Source organism: Bubalus bubalis, chromosome 2, assembly GCF_019923935.1.
Source record: "Bubalus bubalis isolate 160015118507 breed Murrah chromosome 2, NDDB_SH_1, whole genome shotgun sequence".
NCBI lineage: Eukaryota > Metazoa > Chordata > Mammalia > Artiodactyla > Bovidae > Bubalus > Bubalus bubalis.
In genome coordinates, this window is record NC_059158.1 from 141,293,968 (window position 1) to 141,309,910 (window position 15,943).

General features: G+C 44.4%; 1 protein-coding gene across 5 annotated transcripts in view; it reads left to right on the forward strand.

Moving 5' to 3' along the window:
* The window catches only part of AOX1 (aldehyde oxidase 1), a 69,938-nt gene extending 54,447 nt beyond the window's left edge, over positions 1-15,491 (forward strand). For 4 of the 5 annotated variants that reach the window (XM_045164410.1, XM_045164408.1, XM_045164412.1 and 1 more), the window contains 9 exons: positions 4,296-4,391; positions 6,262-6,390; positions 7,084-7,158; positions 9,051-9,103; positions 10,087-10,201; positions 10,962-11,027; positions 13,182-13,370; positions 13,880-14,047; positions 14,935-15,491. In XM_045164410.1, the coding sequence (XP_045020345.1) occupies positions 4,296-4,391; positions 6,262-6,390; positions 7,084-7,158; positions 9,051-9,103; positions 10,087-10,201; positions 10,962-11,027; positions 13,182-13,370; positions 13,880-14,047; positions 14,935-14,985 (942 nt within the window). In that variant the 3' untranslated portion in view covers positions 14,986-15,491. Of the gene's footprint in view, positions 1-4,295; positions 4,392-6,261; positions 6,391-7,083; positions 7,159-8,350; positions 8,528-9,050; positions 9,104-10,086; positions 10,202-10,961; positions 11,028-13,181; positions 13,371-13,879; positions 14,048-14,934 lie in introns of those variants that run through there. The other variant, XM_045164413.1, reaches the window with a different exon arrangement.
* The last annotated feature ends 452 nt before the right edge of the window (positions 15,492-15,943 follow it).

Genomic DNA, 15,943 nt, shown 5'->3' on the forward strand with positions numbered 1-15,943 from the left:
CTCCCCTTTTTGGTGGTGCTCAGTCGCTAAGTCACGTCTGACTCTCTGCAACCCCATGGACTGCAGCACACCAGGCTTCCCTGTTTGAGCAAACTCCCTATCTCCTGGAGTTTGTTCAAATTCATGTCCATTGATGATGGTGATGCCATCCAACCATCTCATCCTCTGTCGCCACCTTCTCCTCTTGCCCTTAATCTTTCCCAGCATCAGGGTCTTTTCCAGTGAGTCAACTCTTCCCATCAGGTGGCCAAAATGTTGGAGTTTCAGCTTCAGCATCAGTCCTTCCAATGAATATTCAGGGTTGATTTCCTTTAGGATTGACTGGTTTGATCTCCTTGTTTTCCAAGGGACTCTCAGTCTTCTCCATCACCACGGTTCGAAAGCACCAATTCTTTGGCACTCAGCCTTCCAACTCTCACATCTGTACATGACTACTGGAAAAACCATAGCTTTGATAGATGGACCCTTGTCGGCAAAGTGATGTCTCTGCTTTTTAATACACTGCCTACATTTGTCATAGCTTTCCTTCCAAGGCGCAAGTGTCTTTTAATTTCGTGACTGTAGTCACAATCAGCAGTGATTTTGGCTGCCATTACTTCATATCTGCCCTCCATAGGAGGTTAGGTCTGTCTCATTTCCCTTATCAGAAATTTCTAAAAAAAAAAAAAGATTTAAAAAATAACAGTAATTACTGAGCACCTACTATGTTGTAAGTTTTTAGATTTTTATTTCATTCAGCCTTAAGAGCAACCTATAAGATTTGTAGTTTTACTTTACTGATGAGAAGCTGAGGCTCCGAGAGCTTCAATAACTTACCCAAAGTCCCACAGCTGATGAGAAAGGTGGAATCTGGGCTAGAACTCAGGTCTCAGAGGCCCCATAAGCTGTGCTTTGTCAGCTACATCAAGCTCTCCACCGTCAGGCATCCACCCTCTCCCATCCACATTCCCATAGCACCTTCTGATGGGAACTGAAGTGGGATTCAGCTCAGTTGGGAAAAAGTCAGACAACTGCCAGCAGCACAGTTGCGTCCTCAAAGGCTGCTGAGAAGCTCCACTGGCCTCCCCCATCCCCTCCCATCCTTCCCTGAAAACCGGCTAATGTGCTTAAAACATTAAATCAGCTGGATCATGGAGGTGAACTGAGGAGTTTGGGATCAGACAGGCTGCTTCCCGGAAGCCGTACACTGAAAGCCTCTGTTCCGAAGAAAACCGAACAGAGGAGGGAACTAGAGCCCCTTCTGTATTTGCGGCCCTTGGTGGAGCGATTTGCAATTTCCCACTCGATTTAACCGCTGTCTCCTTTCTGTTGGCTGGTGTGGTTCTGTTTCATAGAAGGCAGAGCTGAAGCCCACGAGGTTCACCATCTTGCCCAAGGACATCCAACTAGCGAGTGGTAGAACCAGGACTTGACCTCAGGACTGTGCTCCCGACAGCTGAGGGCATCCAACACCCCTCACCTACGTTTATTTATTTCCTAGATGGGGGCGCTGAAGCGCACACAGTATCTAATGGACCTCTGTATTCCCAGTGCCTATATATGGCACCTGGCACAGGAACTTTTTGTTCGCTCAGTCGTGTCTGACTCTTTGGGACCCCATGGACTGTAGCCCGCCAGGCTTCTCTGCCCATGGCATTCTCCAGGCAAGAATACTGGAGTGGGTTGCCATTCCCTCCTCCAGGAGATCTTCCCAAGCCAGGGATCAAGCCCAGGTCTCCTGCATCTCCTGGCAGATTCTTTCCCACTGAGCCACCAGGGAAGCCCACCTGGCACAGAGGCAGAACTCAAACGTTTGAAAGGCTGAGACACTTTGGGAACCTGTGGGATTACCAGAGTACACGTTTTACCAGCACGAGCCGTCCTTGGTAGATGGCTTAAATTTCACAGACTAGGCTCCCAGCTGATATGGAAGAGCCATCTGTTCCCGCACGCCAGTTGTGCTGATTTCATAGATGTGGCTTGGCGGAATTATCTCTGTGGCACTCACAATGAACCAGCTGGTGGTGCTGCTCAGCTGAACCAAATTTGATATTTTAGGTGGCCCAGGAAGACTGCAGCAGCACGTGGGGCAAATTACTCAGCATCTCAGCTAGAAAGGCTGCCCTGCCCACGGGGTCACACAGGGAAGAGATGCAGAGTCCTCTGTAATTGTTGCTCAGTCCCGCGTACCAGCTACAAATGTCACCCACAAGCAACTTCTGAATCGCTTGCAGAGCCAAGGAGGCCAAATAGAGAATTTACAAGCTTGAGGAACAGCTTGAATGGCCATACCGTTGCCAATTCATTCATCAAACTTTAATGGAGGTTCTATGTTACTCTGCACGGGTGCCTTAGGACACGGGGCTTTCCTTCCAGGGGTTTTTACATTCCGTCCGAGTACAGAGAAGTGTCCCCGAGTGGAGTCCAGGAGCAGCCACTGCAGCTGGCAACCCTGTCTAGTGCTCAACCCCCCAGGGAAGCCTGCACTGGCCACTCTATAGAGGATATCATTCCTTATCTTTATTGTTTTGAGAAAAAATGGCCAGGAGCCCAAGACAGTGTTTCCAGGACTGACCCGTCAACAGACAGTAAAACCTGCTCTGTTGGGTCTCCCCATGATTATTATGACAAGGATGCCTTTCCTAAGGTTCTAAGTTTCTCCCTTGGGCAGTGAGTGTATGTGCCTTTGTCCTCAGAGAAAGTGCTCCTGTGTCCCCATTTCCTGTGTACATCCCTCGGGGGCTGACCAGGTGGACAGAGCACACGTTCACCGTCAAAGTGCCTGACTTGGAATGATGGTGGCTTCTGAGCGTTGTTCACTGGAGTAGTGTGAACCTTCAGATGCCAGCAAAGAGGCAGTTCTCCAGGTGGCCCATGGCCCACAGTTGGCTATAAAAGTCCTTCTGGTGGGCAAAGAATCCATCTAGGAATACAGTCCTTTCCTTGGGCATATCCGGTGATTGACATGCAATTTGTCAACTTTCACTTTTGACCAGGGTTGTTTAGAGTGGTAGAGGACCCACCTGCCAATGCAGGAGACATAAGAGATGCGGGTTCAATCCCTGGGTCAGGAAGATTCCCTGGAAGAGGGCATGGCAACCCACTCCAGTATTCTTGCCTGGAGAATCCCCATGAACAGAGGAGCCTGGTGGGCTACAGTCCATGGGGTCGCAAAGAGTTGGACATGACTGAAGCGAATTAGCACACACCCATGAGTAATGCAAGGTTTACTAAAATTTTAGCTTCATTAAATGGAAATTAGCTTGTTACCAGAATTTTCTGAAGACTTGCCTTTACAAATCCCAGATCGTTATACCACTCTGCTTAGAAGCTTAGATATTAAGAAATCTAGCTGGTAGCTTTTAGTGACACCTCCCCCACCCCACCCCCCACCCCCCCCCACCCCCCGCCCGCCTCCCCAGCTGACCCTGGAAGCAGCTGCAAAGGCGTGCCTTGTAGGCCTCCTGAACCACAATGGAACCACAAGAAGCATTTTCTCTAGGACCGGCGGCTGTTAGTATTGCTGTTACACTGGAGACTCAGAGAAAAGAAGCCTTTCACATTTTTTTGCAGTCTCTTGGGATTTCTCAGTCTCCCAAGCCATCTCCATAGCCCCTAGTGTAGCACAAGCAGACTTGGCAAGAAGGCACATTCCTATTGATTGTAAAATATGTTTAGCTTAGAGCCTGGGTGTTCTGATTCTGTGGTAAGCTGTTGGCTTCCTTCTGTCTCCCTGTGGGCAGCTTCCAAGTTCTTTTCCAACTCTAAAGCCCTGTAATTCTGAGCCAAGATGATTGCAGGCAGGCTCAGCACATTTTGTAGCAAAAAAAGTAATATCTATCTGCCTCGTCTTATTTGGATTTTTATTTTTGCTTCTCTATTACACACCTACAACTGTAGGGATATGTGTTCACGTAAACAAGTCTTTCCCTTCTCCCCCAAACAATCTATACATGATTTTGCGTTTAAAACAGATGGCCTCTCCCTCAAAACCCCCAAACTTAGATTATTGTTCCACCTTGGCTCAGAGGGATCTTTGAAGGTACCAGGGCCTCAATTGCCCTCCAGAGGAAATAGTATCGTAAGCAGCATAAACCTGCCCCAGAGTCGCAGCCATCCAGCGACGGGCTGGCCCTGCCCTGCACGGCTTGCCCTGGCTCTGCTCAGCGCGATGGCGGAGGTGCCTGTGTGTATTGCGGCAGAGATGGAAAGGAGGGGTTACTTCCCAGGGGAAATATCTTCTGTTTGATAAGATATATGATAATATCAATCAAAAAGATCTTGGCAATTGTTTTCTTTTTTTTTTTTTTGCTTAGGCTGCTGCCCTGGTTCACATTTATCTGGATGGGTCTGTGCTGGTGACTCATAGTGGAATTGAAATGGGGCAGGGGGTCCACACTAAAATGATTCAGGTAAGAAAGCAAGTCATTGGATGAAGCTAGATGTGTGCTTGTGGATATGTGTATAAGGGAGAAACGAGGGTTGTACATTTTCTGTTCCAAAATAAAAAGGATAGGAGTCTTTAACTTTGACTGCCTCAACGACTAAGCTCTTCACAGAAACTGGGTAAGCAAGCCAGTTCTGTACCTGACCCTCCTAAAAGAATGTGGCAGAATAGGCAGTGGTTGTCTTATTGCTAAAGAAGGTTGTAGATCATTTGCTGCTTTCCTTTGAATGTAGTAACAAATGTGCTGGGGTTTCTTTTCTTTTCTTTTCTTTTTGAGACTTTGCTGAGAAATAAAAAGATGTGTAAATTCTGATGCATTGCATTATTTTTCGCCATTTTTATAGTAGGACTCTGAACAACTGGTGATATAAAGCACATTTGATCATTCTAACCAAACTATCACTTTTCTTTTGGCTCAATTATTTTAGAATAAGTTTTAGCTGTTTCTATTTTGATAATCCTTATAATATTACAGATTATAAAACATTTGAAAAGCAAACTTTTTTTTTAAACCCTGCACACTTTTACCACTTAGCAGTAATCACTGTTTTGTGGTTTTTCAAGACTTTTTTTCTTTTTCAATGACTTTGACTTTTCTTTGTCAAAAAACCACAAGCACTCTGTTTGCATAATTTTGTATCTTGGTTTTTTCCACCTATCTTGATACAGAACGAGCATTTCTTCCTGTCATTAAGAATTTATTTGTTGCATGTGGATGTATGTATAATTCCCTTAACCATCCCCAACTGTTAAACACTCTAGTGGACACTTCTGTCCATAAGCCTGTGATCAAATCAATGGCGGTTTTTGAAAATAAGTTCTCAGGAGTGGAATTACTGGGTCACAGAATAAGCCTTAAATCATTTGGCACTTATTACCAAATCGTTTTCCAGTAAGTATCCATCATATTACACCACTAGCCAACATTCTATGTTATGGACTGTTAAAAAAAAAAAATCCTAGGTAATGTGATAGATGAAATTACCTCATTATTGCTTTAATTTGCACTTTTCTGATTATAGGGGTGCTGATTATATATTTTCTTTCATGTTATCACTTGCTTGAGAATTTTCTGGTCATTGCTTTTTCCCTCTCTGAGGTGAGACTTAAGTGTTTTCCGTATTGAGCCACCAGAAACCTGTCTGTCCTAAGCCTATACACTTTGTGCAGACAGCCTTCTGAGAGCCAGTGGCGGGGAGGGCTCTGTATACTTATGCCGTTGCCAACTCTACTAAGCCATACTGCTAGTGGGAAAGAGAATCTGGGAGCAGCTGAGACTAGTAGTATGATTTTCGCTCCATCACTGAGCACAAAGGAAGAATGGAACAGCCAGCAAAGTCCTTATGTTGGCCAATGGCACTGGCACCATTTACTTCTGGGATCTCGAGCGGGCTCTGTTGCTTTAACAAGGCCGTTGTCCTTTCTCTTTCTGGAGCATCTCCAGAAATCTGGATAAAGCATCTCCTCTCTGATGAAGTCAGCTTTGCTAGAACTGTGCAGCGTGCAGAGGTGTAAGAGAGGCCTCAAAGGTGTTGATTTCATGATGATGGAGTTATAAAGCATTTCCTCCTGCCTTAACTTTGGAGGGCTCACCTCCTCTCTAGGGTGCTTTTGTGCTAAAGAAAGTCAACGAAGAATAAAGTGTGTTCAGGGCTGCAGGGGCCAGACCAGCTGCAGGGTTTTAGACAAGAGGGACTTCTTGTGGCTGGAGGGACTCATGGTCCTGTCACTGGTCTCTGCTGGGTGTGGAGGGCTCCACATACATGCTACCATGGGGTATATGCACAGGTCTATGCCTAACCAAAGACAAGTGAAAGATCTCTTCCAAAATCCAGGTGGTGAGTCGTGAGTTAAGGATGCCACTGTCCAGTATCCACCTCCGGGGAACAAGCACAGAAACCATCCCTAATACAAATCCCTCTGGAGCTTCCCTAGTGGCTGATTTCAACGGGTTGGCACTAAAGGTAAAAATCATTCAGTGGGGCCTAGATCATGAACTCCATCAAGGCTGGAGCTCAGGAGATGTTGAGAATCCATCCAGTTCTTGTCTCCTTCCCACCCGCTCTTGGGGAAAACAGCCTTCCCCCAGGTTGGGGGCTCAATCAGTGTTCAGCACTGGCCACTCTCCCGAGTGGAAGATGCCATCCCCTTTCCCCCTCACTCCTGACAACTCACTGATCCCCACGTCCTAATCCATTCTGCTTAGAAATCTCCCTATCTGGTTCCAGGTAACAGTATCATGGCTGCTTTGGTTCAAACTCATGCCTCTTGCCAGGGCCATAGCAAGGCTCTGTCTGTCTACCTCAGTTTCATTGCCTTTCACTCTCTCTTCCCACAGCCAGAGAAAGCTTCCCCACAAAATAAATCTGTCCACGCTGTGCTTACAAATGGTGGCCAGTAGTTTGCCAACAGTTTTTCTATTAAGTTCTGAGCTCTCAACAGGGCTGTACAAGGCTCCCATCCTAGGTGGTCTGTCTTTAAGACTAGCTCGTGCTTCACCCCTACCCCCATGAGACTTTTCTCATCACCTCTTACAGGTTGGTCTCTTCCTTCTCCATGTTCCATGGGCCTCTTAAATAAGCCTATGTAAGGTCACTTATCATGTGGTTTTGAAGTTGGTGTTTATGATCATAATGTTAACTGAAAAATATCTCTAGGATGCTTGTCAGACTCTTCTGAAACGCCTTGAACCCATCATCAGCAAGAATCCCAGAGGCACTTGGAAGGATTGGGTAAGAATTACTGTTTCTGTGTGTAATGTTAGAAAAAAAAGTAGAGAGAGTGAGAGAGAAATATGTGAGTCAAATATCAGTGGAAAGGGCACATTAAAAGGTATTACACTTATATTATGATCGAGGCCTTTGGCTTTTGGCTCACAGCATGTGGAAATCTTATCATAGGATGATGGCAGAACTCCTGCTTCTGAGACAATTCTCTGTTAGAGAACAGAAAGTTCCTTTTGTTTTAAGCGAGAATTAATATTTCTTCCTAAGGAATCTAGGTATTTTCTTGATAATAGCTATCAATCTATCTGTTCTCTTTTGCTGCTTCTGCTGCTAAGTCGCTTCAGCAGTGTCCGACTCTGTGCGACCCCATAGCCGGCAGCCCACCAGGCTCCCCCGTCCCTGGGATTCTCCAGGCAAGAACACTGGAGTGGGTTGCCATTTCCTTCTCCAATGCATGAAAGTGAAAAGTGAAAGTCAAGTCGCTCAGTCGTGTCCGACTCTTTGTGACCCCATGGACTGCAGCCTACCAGGCTCCTCCGTCCATGGAATTTTCCAGGCAAGAGTACTGGAGTGGGGTGCCATCACCTTCTCCGCCGTTTTCTTTGGGGGGGGTTCTATTGTTCCTAAAATTGGAAGATAATACCACGGTCACTCTGTAAAAGTAAAAGTCACATAAGCACTCATTTAGAAAGAGAAAGCCAAGCCATTTGGGTATATATTCAACTGCTCCCTTTGATCTACTTACAATCTAGTTGGACAGGAAGACACATCCTAAGATCAACTAGGAAACTATTCAGAATCATGGGTTTTAAAGTACCAGATGGTGTGGAATGGATACCCACTGAAGACTGGGTGTATTTGTCATACCTACAGTTCTAGGATGTTAAGTCACATTAAAGCACTGGTCTGGAGGAAATAACATTGGGAAATCCTACTTAGAAATGGTCCTGCTATTCCATCGAGTTAGGACTCATTCTGTAATTCATATTAATGAGCGCTCTCAATCCTTTCTGGGCATCTTTATTTCTGCCCTCTGCCCAGTGCTGCCTGAGAGAGTCTGACTGGAGAAAGATGGAGTGCAAGCAAGTCGCTCTTCCACCATAATGGAATGCTGCCCTCCATCCCATTTTCTTCTGTGATGGTTACACTTCTCACCTTTTTCTTTCTCAGACCTAAATTGCATCATTTTTTATCCTAGTCAGCTGTGTACACTGCAGAGTCAGGAGAACTTTTAGTGTAAATGGTACAATTTAGCAAGATTGTACCCATCTCTAAGCCTACTACAGACAGTGAAAGTGACAGTCACTCCGTTGCTTCTGACTCTTTGAGACCCCATTGACTATACCATCCATGGAATTCTGCAGGCCAGAATACTGGAGGGCGTAAGTGTTCCTTCTCCAGGGGATCGTCCCAACCGAGGGGTTGAACCCAGGTCTCCTGCATTGCAGGCAGATTCTTTACCAGCTGAGCCACCAGAGAAGCCCAAATGGATACTTGATATTAAAATTAAACATCTGACCACCTTTGGTTTCCTGAAATATTCCGTGTTAATAAGCTAAGTCTTTCCAGGTGACTGGATGAAATCCTTCACAACCAGAACATGTGTGGGCAGCAGTAGTCCAGTCTATAAGTGTAAAATACTGTGCGAGTCATTTATTATGGTGATATGCATTGAACAAATGCCATTCCTGTAAGCACTGAACCACAAATTACCCACAGAAGGTGGAAAATGCTGAAAGGAATAAATTAATGTTGGTCCTTCCGTGTTTTTACTCCTGATTGCTTTATTTAACACAAAGTAAAATTAAAATGTGAGTCTTGACTGACTCTTACTTTAAACAAGTAAGACTCTTACTTTACTCTTTATTGCATCACATTGTACTCTTTTTTTTTCCCAGGCACAGGCTGCCTTTAATGAAAGCATTAGTCTCTCAGCTACTGGATACTTCAGGTAAATAGTCCTTTTGATCATATGCTATGGAAAACAGCAGTAGTATTTGAAAGTAGAGTTTCATTTCTGTTTGTACTTCCGGCAAAAAATGATTTTGTACTTTCTGTTAACCCCGTGCAATCTATAGTAAGATAAATACCATTGTCTAGATTGACAAAAAAATAAGAAATTTAACAGTATCTATGTGTTTGTTGTCAAGATGCAGAACAACTAGAGCTCAGAAACTTTGGAAAGCAATCTATCAAATTATTTAATGGAGAGTGAAAGCCATCAGGAGGCAGAGAGATATAGAGAGTCGCACCTGATTGTCTCTCTTTGCCAGTTCTTGTGGGAGTCTGAGGGCACTGGCAGGGTAAGCCCCTCCAGGCTAGGAGGAGAGGAGGAAAGAAGGATAGAAAGTATTGGTCAGCTGCTGGCCTATGCTTCTCTTCTACCATGATATTCATTTGGTGTCCTTAAGAAGAGCTGGGAACAGAGCAGTCCTTGGAGCCTGATGCAGAGTGCTGGCAAAGAATGAGAGCCAGGGGGCCTGACCCCACCTACAGAAAGCTGAATCCTGGGGCCAGAAAGAGAAACCGACAAGGGTGCACCTTTGATGTAGTATTTGGTGCTAAATCCAGTTGGAATTCCCCAAGCCTGATTACAACAGGATTACATGACCCCATATAAACCAAAAACAATAGGATGAATATCCAAACGATCAGCAGTTAACCTCCAAGCCTAGGGCGTTAGTGGCAGGGAGTGGTTTCCTGTTTTTATCAGACAAAACAAGTTTAATAAGAAAGAAAGAAGTATTTATTCATTCCACAGCTTTACTCCTTATATTATGTGCTGCACATCTTTGAATCACAAGTGTGCTCCTCTCGTTTTTGCTGGGCGTGCAAATTGGGCACAGCTCCTTATGGGTCTGTTTACTTATTGTGGTCTGCAATGAAGGGGCTTGATCGTTTAACAACACTCCTCAAAAATTCTGTTTCCTCCAGGGGTTATGAGGCGAACATGAACTGGGAGACAGGCGAAGGCCACCCTTTCGAATACTTTGTTTATGGAGCAGCCTGTTCCGAGGTTGAGGTAGACTGCCTGACAGGTGCTCATAAGGTCAGTACCAGTTTGGGAAGGTCTTTGAGCTGAACTCTAGATCCATTTATTTTCCACATATTCCATCTGTCTGAGCACTAGAGAGGCACCACGTAATTGGCGAAGGATAGTTTCTCTATATTACCAAAGGAAATAGGAGCTCAGCAATCACCTTGGTGCAATGGTTAGAAAGCAACTGGCAGCCTCTCTTCTTTCTGTCCCTGGCCTCTTAAATGGGCACAGGTGTCCCCGCCAGCCTGGCTGGGCCTGCTATCCTCTTCCTCCTCTGTAGGTTATCAGAGAACTTTTGGTTACCAAGCTGTAATGTTAGATTTAGTCTCTCCTCTGCTCTAAAAATTCATAATCTAAAATGGCAATTTTTGCTGATGAACCCTGAGTTCTTGATTCAGAAACTATCACCCGGCCAGCTGGACTCTTGAGGGCAGAGTGTGGTGGTGGCCAGGAAGTTTTGCAACAAGGATCAGGAGGGCCATAAACATTTCCTGTTTTCTGTGGCGTGTGTTCTATTTGTTGTAGTGGATTCAACCGAATACATTACATCCCTCAGCTGGAATCAAAGCCAAGTAAATATTTTCCTCTCCTGTTGTTTGCAAGGAAAAAAAAAAAAAGACTACTTAAGCTGCATGAGTCTTTATATAACTTTGAAGTTATACATAATAAACTTTGTTGCTTCTTTTTCCTGAAATATAATGTGTCTCAACTTTGTCTTCCCAAGTTGTATTCATGAAACTAAACATTTTGACTTGTTTTTAATTACTAGAACATCAGAACAGACATTGTCATGGATATTGGCTACAGTATAAATCCAGCCCTTGATGCAGGCCAGGTATGTGGAACTAATGTTCCTCTCTCCTTGTTTGTAAAAGTCAACACTGCTGGGGGGTCTGCCAGGAAAACATTCCACTGGCTTCCTCATCTTCTTTTTAAAAAATATATATTTATTTGTTTTCAATATTTTTGTGTGTGTTTATTTTTTAATATTTCTTATTTGGCTGTTCCAGGCCTTAGTTGTAGCATGTGGGATCTTTAGTTGCAGCATGCAGGGTCTAGTTCCCTGGCCAGGGAACAAACCTGGGTCCCCTGCATTGGGAGGGTGGAGTCTCAGCTACTGGCCCAACCTAGAAGTCCCCGATTCATCATCTTCTTGTGTTTGGTGTGTGTGTGTGTGAATCACTCAGTAATGTCTGACTCTTTGCAACCCCATGGACTGTAGTCCACCAGGCTCCTCTGTCCATGGGATTTCCCAGGCAAGAATAGTGGAGTGGGGTGCATTTCCCTCTCCAGGGGATCTTTCTGACCCAGGGAGCAAACCCGGGTCTCCTGGACTACAGGTGGTCTCCTGCATTGCACATGGATTCTTTATCAACTGAGCCACTAGGAAAGCCCGCCCATCATTTTCTTCTTCTCTCCGTTTAGTCAGAATCTTTCTGTTCAGGACAGCCATAGCACTCAAACCTCTTATTGTTTAAAAAAAGGAAGGGAACAAAGGTGTTGTAGGTAGTTTTTGAAAAACTGTGCACTTTATGACTGGGGACCTTGAAAGAGCAGGACTGAGCCTAGAGGCAGCAGCATGAACCCCACGCCTGTGGGCTAGAAGTAGGATCCAGGACTTAGTGCTGAGTCCGGGGAAGGTGATGGGCTCTGGCTTCAGGGTTGAGATAGCAAACATCAGAGAGTTACAGCACAGCTGCTGATGGGTAGCCTATTTTGCCCACAGATAGTTTATAATTTAAATTTTAAATAATTAACAAGATTGAAAAATTACAAGCTGTTTTACATGAATTTTCACATGTCTAGCATCTCTTGGATACACAGAAAATTTGCCATCACTGGAGCTATCTTTCCATGAGGAAAAGTCTATTGGCTGCCTCTTTAGAGAGTCACATGCTCTCTGGAAGCTTCTCTCACTTTATCCACCTGCCTTGGCACCAGTGGGCTGTTCAGCTTCCTATTTCCAATAGAGAACGTAGTCTGAGGGACCCTCTGATTAGGACCTTGACAGGAAAGTGGGAAGAACTTATGGATTGGAGGAGTCAAAGCAGGCAAAGAATGAGCAGGAAGAGGTGTTCTGGGTAGGAGGAAAATGGAGGGAATTAACCTAAAGAAAGAGCTGAGATTCCGCACACCTTCTGTTCAGGGCTGGCAGTGAGGATAAGCTGATGGCAGCAGTCTCCTGTGTCACAGGGACTGGATGCGAGGCTGGAGGCAGGGAGTGAAAGAGGATTGTGTTGGTAGAAACCTCCCGAGACAGGCATTTCACTTAGCAGGTGGAAGGGACTTGGCCCGGGGAGCAGTCTGGAGTGTTAGGAAGACTGCTCTAACATTGTGGTAGAGAAGAACATCTCTGTTAGTAGACAGAAGTGAGGATGGAGAAAATGTGGCTGCAGGAAGGAAGGAAGGAAGGGAAGAGAAGACCCAGAAATCAGAAACCTGCATGGAATGGTAATTTCATCCATGTGCTGACATCTAAGAACTGGAGCCTTTTAAAGCTGTAAAGGAAGCTCAGGGAGCACACAGTTCAAACCCTTCATGTTACGATGGAGGAGACAGTCCAGAGACGTGAGGCCAGCCAGCTGATGAGCGAGGGGTAGGGGGTGAGCCGCCAGGGTTCCAGAGCTTTGAGAATCTCTCCTGGGGTGCTGAGGTCTATGGGCAAACTGTCAGAGAGGGTTTCACCTGCCTCATAGGCAGAAAAAAATCAAGATGTTTGGGCTACGGGTTCTCTGAGGGCTCTTCTGGAGCTGCAGCTTTAATGCCAGGCTGAGATTCAAACTCACATTCTTTGACTGAACTTAGCACTCAGAGAGATGTTCAGACATGCTCTAAAGTGAACTTGTAAGGAAACTTTCAGAGACAGGCTCCAAAATATGCAAAGAACCCTCTTAAACTACATTTTTAAAATTCAGGCAAACAGCATGAAGTTGAGATGCTGCTATTGGCTGTATTTTCTCATGTATGGAATTTTTCTTTTTTGCCTCAGATTGAAGGTGCATTTATTCAAGGCATGGGACTTTATACAATAGAGGAACTGAATTATTCTCCTCAGGGTGTCCTGTACACCCGGGGCCCGAACCAGTATAAAATCCCTGCCATCTGTGACATCCCCATGGAGCTGCACATTTCTTTTTTGCCTCCCTCTGAAAACTCGAATACCCTATATTCGTCTAAGGTAAGCTGTGCTCCATGAATAAATGAGTGTTTATGTGATATCTGTGCCGGGAGGGAGGGGCTACATTAATCTCTTGGTTGATTGGTTTTTTGGTTTTTTTTTCTGGGAGTATAGGGGGAAAAGCCCGATTAAACATTTTATCTTTCAAGTAATTAAACATTATAAATTTCTTTAAAAATACTTCAAATTGTGGACACAAGCTACTATTATCATCAGGTTGCATCTGATTTTTCATCTTCGTGCCAGTAATCAGCATCATGCCTCTGTCTGCTCTCTCCCTTTGGGGTCATTTCCTTCCACTGGAATCCTCAGAATAGAAATACTGAGCTAAAAGAATGGATTAGTTTATTAAAGGAAAAAGTTGCATATATAATATTTAATGTATGCATACATGCACATGTGTACTCATAGATGGGCACATACATGAGATACATCCATTCATATATATATATACACACATACAGAGAAAGAGAGAGAGTCATAATCTAGTTGACTTGTTTCCCTACCAGGGTCTGGGAGAGTCTGGGGTATTCCTGGGGTGCTCAGTGTTTTTCGCCATCCACGATGCAATAAGGGCAGCACGACAGGAGAGAGGCCTGCCTGGACCACTGAGGCTCAACAGTCCACTGACTCCAGAGAAGATTAGAATGGCCTGTGAAGACAAGTTCACAAAAATGGTACGTTCTGCTCCAACAAGTCTGATTTGTTTCCCCTGTCCTTGTAACTAAGTTTCGTTAGCCCACCATGGTGGTTTTCCATGGAAGAAAAGTTGACAGGAATCTGAAGACAATTGAGTGAGACAGCAGCCTGCCTGCAGTGGGGTCATTTCTACACCATTTAAAAAGAAAAGTTCAGTCTTCATTCAGCAATTGTATGCTCCTCCTTAGTTTTGTTCCCTTCCCAGGACACATTAGTCAGAAGTTCAGGAACTATGCTCTGATCCCAAGAAACCCAGGCCAAGAATATGGGCCACCCCAACATTCGTAACTTCCTCTACCCAAGCCATGGGAGTCTGTGCAGTTCCTGATGAGAACCCCAGAGAGGGAGGGATCCTTTCCCTCCCGCCAGTAGCAGGAATGCCTCCTGCAACACCCAGGTCAAGCAAACATCTCCACTCTCCGTGGGCATTTTCAGTGATGGGATTTTTAACTGTGGGAGAAGGTCATGCCATTCAGAGTGACCCCTCTGACTATAAACACGTTATTCCTTAAATTGAGGGGAGAGCCCTGTTCTATACAACCTCTCGTGATGGCTCTTCACGGTACCCCGTAAAGCTCTTCCAAAGCCCCGGGAATCACCTCTTCACTGTGGAGAAGCACAGACGCTGACTCCTCCTGTCCTCTTGTCCGCTTCAAGCCTGAGATGACTCTCCTGGCTGCCCTGCCCAGTCTGACCCTTGGTCCTCTCCTTGACTCCTCCATGTTTCTCATGCTGTCATGGTTGGCTCTCTCATTGTCCTGGTCACCCTCTGGGTGGTTTTTATCCTGTTTTATAATCTGCTCTTTTTCACATGTCATAAGCATCTTCCAAGTTGCAAACATCCAAATTTGTCTTTTTATTCCAGATTCCAAGAGATGAACCTGGATCGTATGTTCCTTGGAGTGTACCCATATGAATCAAATACAAACCTCTGGTGAAGATGCGGTGATTCTTCCAACAAAGCAGTCTATCCAGTCTCAGTGCTCTAGGGTGATAGGTCTGAAAGACAAATTTTCACAGTTCAGATATCATTTCACAGAGTATTGCTTTTATAGGATGCTGATTTTAAATGTTCTAGTTAGAATCTGATAGATATGCTTAAGCAATTTAGAAACCATATTTTAAACGGCATAAATGCTAACTGATTTCCTCTACAATGATATTCTTTATTATTCTGTCCCTTACTTAGACCCATCCAGCTAAATAGAATGGAAGATGATGATTTGTATGTGATTCATAGTTGCCTTGCATCCACCCACAGAAATTATACTGTCTAGTAAAAGGCAATTTTCTAAATGATTTTATTAGTGTGAAATGTAAAGTTGTCATTTTCTTGTCCCCATTTGCTTTCCCCATCTGTTGTCAGAATGGATAGCAGGTACTATATGGAACCAAAAATAAAAACAGATAAATTGAACTTCATCAAAACTAAAAGCTTTGGTGCTTCGGAAGACACTTTGAGAAACCGAAAAGACGAACCACAGAATATGGGGAAATATTTGCAAATAATATGTCTGATAAAGATCTAGTGTGTGGAATATCAGAATATATTTTAAAACACTTGCAACACAACAATAAAAAGATAAATAACTCAAATTTTAAACGAGCAAAAGAATTAAATAGACATTTCTCTAAAGATATCTAAATGGCCAATAAGCACATGAAAAGATGCTCAAACTCATCAGTCATGAAGAAAAAGGAAGTAAAAATCACAATGAGGTATCATTTTACACCCACTAGGATGGCTATAACCAACATGATGGATAAGAGTACGTGTTGGCAAGGATGTGAAGCAACTGGAACTCTTACCCATTGGCAGGAAGAATGAAAATGTAGAGATCCTCTGGAAAATAGTTTGGCATTTCCTCAAAAAG